The sequence below is a fragment of the Rhea americana genome, unplaced genomic scaffold, assembly GCF_003343005.1.
Source record: "Rhea americana isolate MKP2758 unplaced genomic scaffold, rheAme1 scaffold_139, whole genome shotgun sequence".
Classification (NCBI taxonomy): Eukaryota; Metazoa; Chordata; class Aves; order Rheiformes; family Rheidae; genus Rhea; species Rhea americana.
In genome coordinates, this window is record NW_028185472.1 from 590,687 (window position 1) to 601,267 (window position 10,581).

The window sequence follows — 10,581 nt, forward strand, 5'->3', positions numbered from 1 at the left end:
CTCGCCTGGACCCCGCTGCGGCCCGGCGCCGTGCTGAAGGTAACGGCRAGGGGAGAGGCGCCCCGCGCGCTCGCGTTTAGGTGCAATGGATCCAGGCTTCGAGGGGCTGGGGGGGGGGCAGGAGAGCCGGCAAAGAGCTTTTTTCCGGCCGCAGACACGATGCGGCTGCTCAGCGCGCTGAGATTTACGGGGGTTTGGCGCCCGCAGCCTCCGGTCTGCCTCCTCGGTGGGGGGGAGCAGGGCCGCTACCAGCAATGCCGAGGGGGGGAACAGAAAAAATACCGAAGCAGTTGGATGCCATCGGGATGCTCACTGGGCTGCAGGGGAGGGAACGGGATGGGGCGCCCGAGGATTTTATTTTCACTCGTCGGCCAAAAATTGCCCACGGATGGTGACAGCGGCTGGCAGAATGTGCCTGATTCAGAGAAAGACGAAGACGTCTCGGGGGTGTGGGGGGGCTGCTTTTTCTTCTTTCTTTCTTTTTTTTTCCCCCCTTCTTCTTCCCCTAGCTGGTGCGAACAGCTGAGCTGAAACCCGGCCCAGCTCTTCCGCGCCTCGAAGCTTTCCACTTTAATAATTCAGCTCTCCTTTCCCCGGCCCTCGGGGAGACTTAACCTCTTCCTGCCTCGCCGGCAGAAAGGAGCCCTGCGAAGCTGTCGCCCCCTTGTCGCAGCTCGACGGTCCGGGAACTCGGGGGCAGAGGAGCGAGAAAAGCTCTGCATTTTGCCCTTCAGAAACATTTTCCGCTCTGCCTGGGGCTGCTCGGCTCAGGATAAGGCCTGCTGCGATGTCAGGGTGCTTCATGCAGATTTTCTTTAAGTTCCATCTGTCTACAACAGTGGGGCACTTAGGGGTATTCTGTGTTTGCTTTTTTTTTTTCTTTTAGTAAGAAACTAATTTTGAAGGCACGAATTTTTTTTTATTATCCCTGTGATGAGACTCTCATTTTCCTCCATCCGGCTGCATGTTGAACTCAGGCATAAGGGCAAAAGGAAGCAAAAGTAGCTTAAAATTACAAAATTAAGACTTTTGTGGTCTTAAAGGTAAGCCAAGTGCATAAACTGTGCCCTCGACTTTTGTTAGGATTATTTTTTTCTCCTCCCTTTTCCCCTCTTTTCACACTGCTTGATAATTTTAAATAAAATCCACAGTGTGAGGGGCAGCTGGGGGCACAGGGAGGCTCACAATGCTCTCTTCGGCTGCAGGATTGCTTCTCCATGGCGAACGTCTCCTGGTACGGCGGCGCCGGCGTCCGCGCCCCACGCTGGCTGCTGAATGATGTGGATGCCGAGCCACAGCCCTTCATTATCAGCGACTTCAGCCGAAACCCTGGTGGCTACGGGCCTGTGCTGGAGGGATACTTTTTGGGATCGACAGGTGACTGCTTCCTTTATTCCCTGATTTCCTATTGCCACTGGCGCATAAATGGTGCTTGGGCTACTTGGATTATTCTGGGGTTTCTGCCTGCTTCCCTGAAGATGCTGCTCTGATGCAGTTCCTGGGTTCGATGCAATCCCTGGGTTCAATGCAGTCCTGCGAGCCCTGCCGGCTGTTTCTTACCCCACAGCTGAATGGCTTGAATTTTCCTGTAGCTTTTTTTTACCCCAGCGTCTGACAACATGATGCTGCCCCTGAACTGGGATGCAGGAGAGGAGGCGCGGGGATACGGGTCTGTCTGCTCTCAGCTCCGACAAGAGCTGGAACAAACCTCATTTCCGAAGGCGGGGGGGGGGAGAACAAAAGCCCTTCACCCGGGGTTTTGCATGCTGTGAGCCTTGAGTTACAACCGGGATCAAACAGCGGCCAGACTGCAAAGCCCGCCAGGCGCAGACTGGGTTTGCACCCCTACGCAGGAGATGCAAGCCCATCACGGGGAGCAGATTAGCGTGGCGGCGGCGGGGGAGCTGGTGCGGCGAAATCACATGAGTGGGCTCACGAGGAACAGGGCCAAACAAGCTGTCCTGTCCCACCGAGCTGGCTCYGGCACCCACGGCTCGCCTCGTTCCTGCCCACTTTCATACTAAGGTAGAGAGGCAAATAGCGACTGCGCGCAGCAGCAGTGATTGCCTTTGCGGCTGGGGGCGATTTCATCCTCAGGAGCCTTTGCGGTGCGGGAGAAGAGCTGGGAAATCACCACAATGCACTTCTACCCCCCCTCCCTTTTTCTTGCCCCTCCAAGGTGTGACAGTGACGGTGGCGCCCGACATGCCCCTCTTCCTCTCGGTGGAGAGCAACAGGCACTTCTGCCTCGAGAGCCCCCCCGGCAGCCCCGTGCCAGCCCTGCGCTACCGGCTGTGTGCCAGCGCGGACGTCGCCACGGCCCACCGGCACGCGGGCAGCCGGCTCACCCTGCAGCCCCGGCGCCCGCCCCACGCAGCCCTGCTGGGGTAAGGCTGGCTCCCCCACCGCCCCCAGTGGGGCTTGAAACCCAGTTTCCTAGCCCCCTTGGTTCGTTGATGAGCTTGCCTTGCCCTAGTGCGGCCAGAGGGCCAGCGTGGATGTTAACCCTCCCCGTTCCCACCCTGCCTTCTCCACAATGCAGGTTGCCGATCTGGCAGTACCACGGCCCCGGGGGCTTGGCCACTAAAACCAAGCGAGGCCTGAAGGCCTTCTCCAACCGACTGCAGCGGCACCGTCTCAAGGAAGGACTCTTGGCCCTGGGCGAGCGCTGCACTGCCGCGCTTGCTGACACGGTACGTCTCGCCCTGCCCGCAGTCGGCCCGGCTTTGATCCTGAGCCACAGCACTGACACCTACCCTTTGGCCGTGGTGTCGGCACACCATGGGGTTTCACCTCTGGGCTGAGGARGAGTGTGGGAGGGCAACAGAAGTGGCAATCACCAGGCAAGGAATTTTTAGATGCAAATGCACGCTGGTGGGTTTTGTGGCAGACACRGTCGATTTTTTTCTCCACTCTGCCTTTCTCCCCTGCAGGACCACCAGAGTGTGCTCATGGAGGGAAGGAAGCGACGCAGTGCAAAACATGCCTGGGACCTTTCCATGATCAAGCCCATGAAGCTCTCCATAACTTTGTCCCCATACACCAGCATCGCCTCGCCACTGTTTCTGAGGTCCCTGCGGAACGACACGTTGAGCTACTGGCTGAGCCTGCGCTTGTGGCCCGAGGGCTCGGTATGAAGCGCTGCCCCAGCCACTACGCTGCTGCTCATGCCATGGCACAAGCTCTTTGGCCTGAAGTCAGAAGAAATCAAAATTTTTTGTATTTTCCTGTGTGCTCCATCACTAGTCAGCGGTGCTGAAATACTGGCACTCACTTTGCATGTGCTCGTGCAAAGCGCAGCCACATCTTGGTGGCTTGACCTTGGCAGTTCCCTACCTAAACCCTCCTCCCCTGGTCCGTCTTGGTGGTGTTACCCAGTCTGCCTCCTGATGGACCCTTGTTTTCTCTACAATGTTAAAAGTTAAATAATAGCAGTGCTGGTTTAGACAGGGCCCTTGGCTCCGTGGRCCACCCCGCGGCAGAGAGTAAATTATACAGCATGCTCGAATAGGGCGCTGAGATTTAGAAGTGCCTGGGACTGGCTGCTAGAGAGCCAAGTTGCATCACCGGGCTGAAGGCTATACATTAACACATGGTCTAAATACTTCCATCCTCTGCCGCAGGTCCCGCTGCTCACCCATTGGAAAGGGCAGCTTTCYGCCCGCCTCGACGCGACCAGCGAGGCTGCGGTGAGCTGGTTCCTGGCACGAGCCAGGCACCTGCAGCAGGTGCTGGGCGCTGAGCACGCAGTGCTTGAAGGTGCCGAAGGCAACATCTACTTTGAGCAGGGTGTCCAGCCGCCCACCGAGCTGGAGGGTGATCACTACGCTGGGGCACTCGCCGCCGTGGCCGTGGCACTGGGCAATGCCACCATCATCACTGCTGGCGCCAGGTGAATCCTTGGGTGGGAAGAGGCTGAGGGACCCCTCTCAGGACCYRGRGAAGCAGTGGGTGGGCASTCCTGGGGCAGGGTTGTTCTCATATGCCCCCTTCTTTTTTAGGAGATTTTTTTTAATTATTAYTTTATGTTTTAGAGCATAAAGATGCATCTGGGTGTTGTCACCTTTYCARTGCAATCTTCAGATAACTGCAGCTCTTGCAGGAAGAGTGTGAATTCTAGAGTCTTGGCCAAATCCCCATGTTGGTAATTGCTCRTGACAGCAAAGAAATGCAGTTTGCTTGGTTTTTATCCTTGCATAACCCGCAGCAGGGTTAATTAATAGTTGTGGGAAAACGCAGCACTGCTTTCATGCCGCTTTGGAGGGAGCCTTTGCCAGAGTGTGGCCGCAGCTGGAGTACCCACTGCAAGGAGTCAAAGCACAAGCAGGGACTTCTTGGCAGCCGAGGGTCAGGAGCAGCTTAAAGAAGATTTATTAGGGACCCCAGATGCCTTTTTAATGCAYTTAAATCTAGAAAAGTACTATTCCTAGGAGACCTCTCTGCCCCTTGTTTATATATGAGAGCCCAGTCCAAAGGCTCGCACTTGCGCCTCCCAGGTCGAGTCACCTGCCGCTCTTTGTGCGGATGAGCCCGCTGCGCTCAGACTGGAGCCACGCYGGCTTGAAGGGGCTCATCCCTGCCGCGCTGCACTACAGCCTCCTGGGCTACAACTTCTTCCTCCCCGACGCAGTAGGTAAGAACTTCTCGTGGCGCCTCTTGACACGAAGCATGGATTAACTGAGGAATGGAGAAAAAGAAAAGAAAAAAGTCACGAGTTTTAATAGGCAGCTTTTCATACTCACGTGTCAGTGGTGGGCCTAAAGAAACTCCAKCTGAAAAATGAATAAAATAAGGAGGCTCATGCTAGGGCACAAATTTGAGGTCTTCAAAGCCTGAAATGCTTCAAAATGCTTAAAGAGGCCAGTGATTACTGAGGTGTTTTGGGATTCTCTGGAAAGCCTATGGGCATTTTCCAGTACCAGATCTTTCCTGGTAGTGAGAAGAATACACGCCTAACATGGCAGCAGCGCTAATCTGAGTTTGCATTTCTACCCCAAAGCTCAAGATCCTTAAATAAGAACATTTTCAAAGCTCAAAAACAATTCCTTAATCAGGGCCAAGTGGCTCATTTCCCCCCKGAGCCTCTTCTCAGAGGTGACAGTATTATTTAAAACTCCCCACAAATATTCAGTTTGCGGCAGAGGGCCAGCAACCAGAGGTTGGCAGCCAGCAAAGCAGCCSTGCAAACAGGGGGTGGTTGAGCAGTTTTGAATTTGGCCTCTATTTTTAGCCCGCTTTCCTTAGAAAACAAGCCTTACTCAGTCGCACGTCCCTCTCAGTCCCTCCTAATAAATTTTGAACCCATTGGTTCCTTTTGGAGCCTTTCTAGGGAAACTCTAGCCTCAGGTTTTTTTGGTAGTGGTTTAAATCAAATCTAGACCCATTACTTGGTGGGTTTTTTTTATTTTTCTTTTTCCCTTCTAAGCCTCTGTCTGGTATTTCAGAGGGAAATTGGAAGTTGCTGCTATTCACACTGGTGGCAGTCTCTGGTGTCACTACAGCACCACACACCTCTGAAAAGAGAAAGCGCACGTGCAAAGCTTGCTTCCTTAGCAATTGCTGCAACCCCTTTTTTGCAATATACTACTATGATTTAGGAGCTGTCCCCTGAGGTGCTGTCCGCAGCACATATCCATTATCCTAAAACAGACAGATTTTTAATTGGCATCTGCTATTTGGGTGCAAGGAAGGAACCAGGGTGGGGAATTGGGCGCCTCTTGCAAGCGGATCTCGGCTCGCCTGTCCCCGGCAGGAGGGACCCTGGCCAGCGAGCTACCGGTAGACCAAGAGCTGTACGTGCGGTGGCTGCAGATCGTGACGTTCCTGCCTGTGATGTCCTTCAGCACACCGCCGTGGGCCTGCTGTGACGCCTGGGTATGTCCCCGCTTTCCTGCAGCTTGCCTGGCGCCTATCAGCTCTGGTGGAGTGCAGTGGGACCCATGGCCAGAGCAGAGCACCTGCTTTGGGTTGCAGCTGGTCAGAGCTTCGTTGCTGCAGCTGAGGAGCCCCTTGTGCATTTTGCAGCCAGCTCAGCTTTTGCAGTTAGTCTCCTAAAATCTGTGAAAAGTCCCTGAGAGCTGTATTTAGGGCACATCATTGCCTAAATGTCTGCCCAATTCTTGCTGGTGGTGCAGGAATACCTCCAGGCATGCCAGGGTGTATGGCTACCCRTGAAGTCAGACCTTTGCATGCTCTCACTCTGATGTTTGATCCAAATTGCTGGGTACTGCAAGCTTTCCCAGCTTGTGCCTGGCTGCTCTGCACAGTTGGGTGCTTGGGAATAGAATCACCTGTGGAAACTACAGCTGTCTTCACACAGGTGCCTAATTCCCTTTTGGTGCTGAAAGCAAACTGGAGACTTTTTTCTTTAATTAAAGTTTTATTAAAGAATTAATACGTACACTGTAGATTTATTTATTTTTTTAATGAAAGGATGCTGGCGGCATTTTGTGAGGATGTTGCCCTTAAAACTGCTGAAGGGGAGAGCAAATCTTAAAAATTCAAAATGGGGAATAGAAGACAAAGACTCTCTGCCAACAGTAAAAGACTTCATTGCTCTGGTTAAAGGCGTATGTTGCCTGCTAGTAGCTATCCCTTGACCCTGTGGGTCATATATAGGCATTACCCACTGTACCAAGCCTGCTTGCCCCGCGTTGTCTGGCACGACTTTATCGGGATGTTACAATTCAGTGGTTTAGGCTTTTGTCCCTTCCTGCAAAGAATGCGCATGTATATACGTGTATATATATATATATATATATATATATATATATGTATGTATGTATAGTATTTCTTTTTCTTTTTGTTCGTTTTGCTATCTATTGGATGCAGGAACGTGTTGTGACTTTCCCTGCAGGTCCTGAATCTCACTAGGCAATGCATCCGGAGGCACCGGGACTTTGTTGCTCCGCTCATCATAAAATACAGCCAGGACTGGGTGGCGTGGGGATATCCCATCTTCCGGCCCGTGTGGTGGCTCAGTCCCATGGATCCAGCTGCCTTCACGATAGAGGATGAATTCCTCATTGGAGATGAGGTGAGAAATATTATTGAGATACCTGGCACAGGTTCATCAGGAACTCATCCTTGTTTTGATGCAAGAGTAGTTTGTGTTGCTGAGTTGGCAAATGCAGACAGATGTTGCACTAGGCTTTCCTCCCTCTACCCCATTGCTGCCACAGCTGGCTCAGGCTTGGGAATAACAATCCTGCTTGCAAACCAAGGTTTGCTATGGAATATGTTGTTTACTGAGTAGCTTTGCTCTAAAGTTTTCTACTGGAAGAAGAGCCTGGAATTTTGGCTCTCGTTGTGATATTAATTATAATTACAAACAAGCTAAAACTTATGTCCTTCCCCAAAATTGCTCARGTTGAAAACCCTCAATGCAATTGAATTGGACAGTGCCAGCACAGAAATGTGGGCTGCATTAGCGAGGCAGGATTCTTGCTCGAGACAGCGCAAACTCCAGAACAGAGGTTGAAGCAGCTTCGGACCTCCTTAATGGGATTTAAAAGCTGGGGTTTGCCTGAAAGCTTCCCAAATACAGTCAAGCGCGGTGTTCACTATTGAAGTATTGCTGGGCCAAGCAGTTCTGATGAAGCAAGAAGTGAGTCTGGCAAACAGCTCACTTGTTCTTCTGGAGCAAAAGGAACAGCAATGCCTGATCAGGAATGAAATTTTTTGGAATGAATCCCTCTTCAGGTTTATGCAAGTGCTTTTGGGAGGCGGTAGGGCTGCAGCGGCTGGGGCATTTTGATCCATTACTAGGATTACCAGGCCTTAAAACTGGATTTAATGTAGCTAGAATTTAATATTCTGGCATTGCTCACCAGCAAATTTCCAGAGGGTTGACCTCTATCAAGCATCTCTCTTATGAGGAAAGAAAATCTCCATGCCTCGCTGCTCGGCAGTGATGTCTGGCTGGCAAAAAAAAAAGGCGGCCGCAAGAGACAGGGAAAAGCCAAGCACCACTGCCAAATATGAGCTTTAGATACACTATGAGAGCCAAAGACTGCGCCACAATGTGAGCCAAATAACAGCAGCATCCCTTGCACCGGTAACCAGGGGTTYACTGATCCACAGACGCCCTACCCTGGTTTCTCTTTCCAGGTGTTTTCTTCCTGTAGTGGCTTTCCTACATTTTTTTTTCCTCTTGCCATCTYTTCCTTAATCRTCACACACACCTAGTTCTGCACAAATACAATTCAAACCTCCAAGGTCCAAATGGCTTTAGCCAAAGCWACTGTTTTTCTTTTTCTTTAAAAAATGGCTATGATTTTCTTGCAAAATTCTTCATTTAGGGTCCTGAAAAGCTCATTCAGTTTCTGAAGTGAAATAATTTAGTGGGAATAATATTCTCAAAATTGTAGAAACTGCTTTTTTACCTTGAAGTAGCGGGGAGGAAAACACCTCAGGACCCCTCTGTCAACTTGGCAACTTCAGCAATTTAGAAGTGCTCTTCTCCTATAAATTAAAAAAAAAAAAAAAAAAAAGAGGTGTTTTGAAAAATATTTGAGGATATTGGGCAGCTAAATCCCTTGGATCTCAAAAGGAGCTAGGTGCTTTGCTCTGTGTCACTGCTTTCCAGGAGCCTCCCCTTGTGTCCAAAGAAGAATAAATCAAATGGGAATACATCCCTTGAGTGCAAGATTTTCCCATAGAGTTTATGAGACCCATACCAACAAATTAATCTGAGCAAGTTAAACTTGGATCTTTCTCCAAGCGAGGGGAGCTGGGAAGAGAAGGTTAAGCCAGACAGACAGCAGCAGGAAGCAGAAGGGAAGGAGAGGAGGGAGCAGGACATGCTGCCTCAGTTAGCACATAGATAGGACAGCAGCTCRGTGCACGAGTGCTGCAAGCGGGGCAAGCGGGGCCAGCTGTATGTTGGCATGGGAGTTACCCATTCTTGGCCTCTTTYCTCTTTGCTGTCTATTTTTCCAGTTTTGAAGCCCTCTCTTCTGGCAGCCTAGGGCTAAAGCCTGCTGAAGGAAATGGGGGCTCTTCTCTCATCCTTAGCAATGGGTTTTTCTAATTGAAAGACAAGTTTCTGCCTGACTTCTTGCAAGACTATATATATAGGACTAACTGATTTTAAATGGTGACACTGAGACATCTGCATTGCAGGCTCATGGGAGCAAAGAGAAATTCCCAAATCTGCCATGAATTTGCTACGTGATGTGGGCATGGCAGTCTTTCCTCGAGTTTAATATAACTTTCATCTGTCCTGTCTAGCCTGATGGAGCTGCCATAAAGGGCATCCTGTGCCAGCCCCATCCCAACCGCCGCACCAGGCACAGTTACTGACTGTGATTGTGCTGCCTACATCTGCTCTATCCTGTTCGACTTGCCTGGAAACAGTTTTTTTTTTGTGTAGGAAATGCCAAGTTTCCTAAGTTTTCTTATTTCAGAATTTCAGTCCTTGTTTCTTTGTAGTTGCTCGTGGTTGCCCTCAGGTAATCCTACATGTGCTGGAAGCGCTTCTCTTCTCAACTGCAGGTCCTGGTCGCCCCGATAACTGAAAARGGGCAAACGTGGAGGGACATCTACCTGCCAGGAGGAGGGTGCCTGTGGATGGACACCAACACGGCCCAGGTGTTTGATGGAGGAACTGTCCTCAGGAATTACTCTGCCAGCCTTACAGAGGTGCCGGTTTTTATAAAGACCTCCTAGATTTGCAGACTGTCACAGCTTTCCGACGGTTTACCTCCTTCTCACGAGAGCAGCATTGGCCAAACATGCTTGCTCTTCCTTTAAAGACGAATTCACCCCATTTGCACTTTTCCAAGAACTTTTTTTTTATTTCAGTAGAAATTATTCAAATCTTTTATTATTTGCTATTATTCTAAAATAGCGAAGATACAGTAGGAGCTTTGGCACAAATATACATCYGTGCAGAATGTCAGCCCATCTTTTTCCAGGGTTTTCCCAGAGAAATGTTTGTGTGCATCTGTTCAAKCAGGCACATTCAGCATTTCCAGGTTCTTGGCACCCTGTTCAAAGACGTTGCCCTGCCCAGACTGTGGATTACCCAAAATCTGAGATAAATGAACCTCAGGTTCTGCCAGGATTGGATTTCTGCTTTAAAAAAAAAAAAAAAAAAAAAAGAGAGAGAGACAGAGAGAGAGAAAGATATATATATATATAGGAAAATGTGTGATAAATGTAGATGTATGATAGCTCTATTCATGTGCGTGGACATTGCATATGCTGACTCTACCTTCTTATCCGATCTGATTCTGTATATGATCCATCAGGAGAGTCTTTGGTGGTGAGATCAACTTTCAGAGTTATCGGATAATGGCAAAAGTGGGTAGACTCTAGGTCTATAGGAGGCCAATTTCTTTTGAAAAAAAATCAGATCAATCAAGGCAAGAAGAAGGTCTAACAGAGCACAGTTTCAACAGACAGCATGATGGCCCACCTCGAAAAGAAATACTCAAAGCAGACCAGTTCCAAGTGCCTGAAGAAGTTTGTGCAACACCGGCTGGCATCACCTATCTCTACAGTTTGCAAAACTGTTTGGAAAATCTGATTTGGTTATGYCAAGGGGAGATGCCTTAGTCATGTTAAGTGAAAAAGCCA

General features: G+C 50.0%; 1 protein-coding gene across 1 annotated transcript; it reads left to right on the forward strand.

Annotated features, from left to right (window-relative positions):
• Positions 1 to 9,723, forward strand: LOC146599534 (SITS-binding protein-like; the record flags this gene model as incomplete). Its single annotated transcript, XM_085298376.1, has 10 exons — positions 1 to 39; positions 1,206 to 1,377; positions 2,180 to 2,387; positions 2,543 to 2,693; positions 2,934 to 3,131; positions 3,624 to 3,892; positions 4,497 to 4,633; positions 5,753 to 5,874; positions 6,857 to 7,036; positions 9,496 to 9,723. Coding segments are annotated over 10 exons (1,650 nt in total), but the record flags the coding sequence as incomplete, so codon positions are not given.
• Between the last annotated feature and the right edge of the window lie 858 nt (positions 9,724 to 10,581).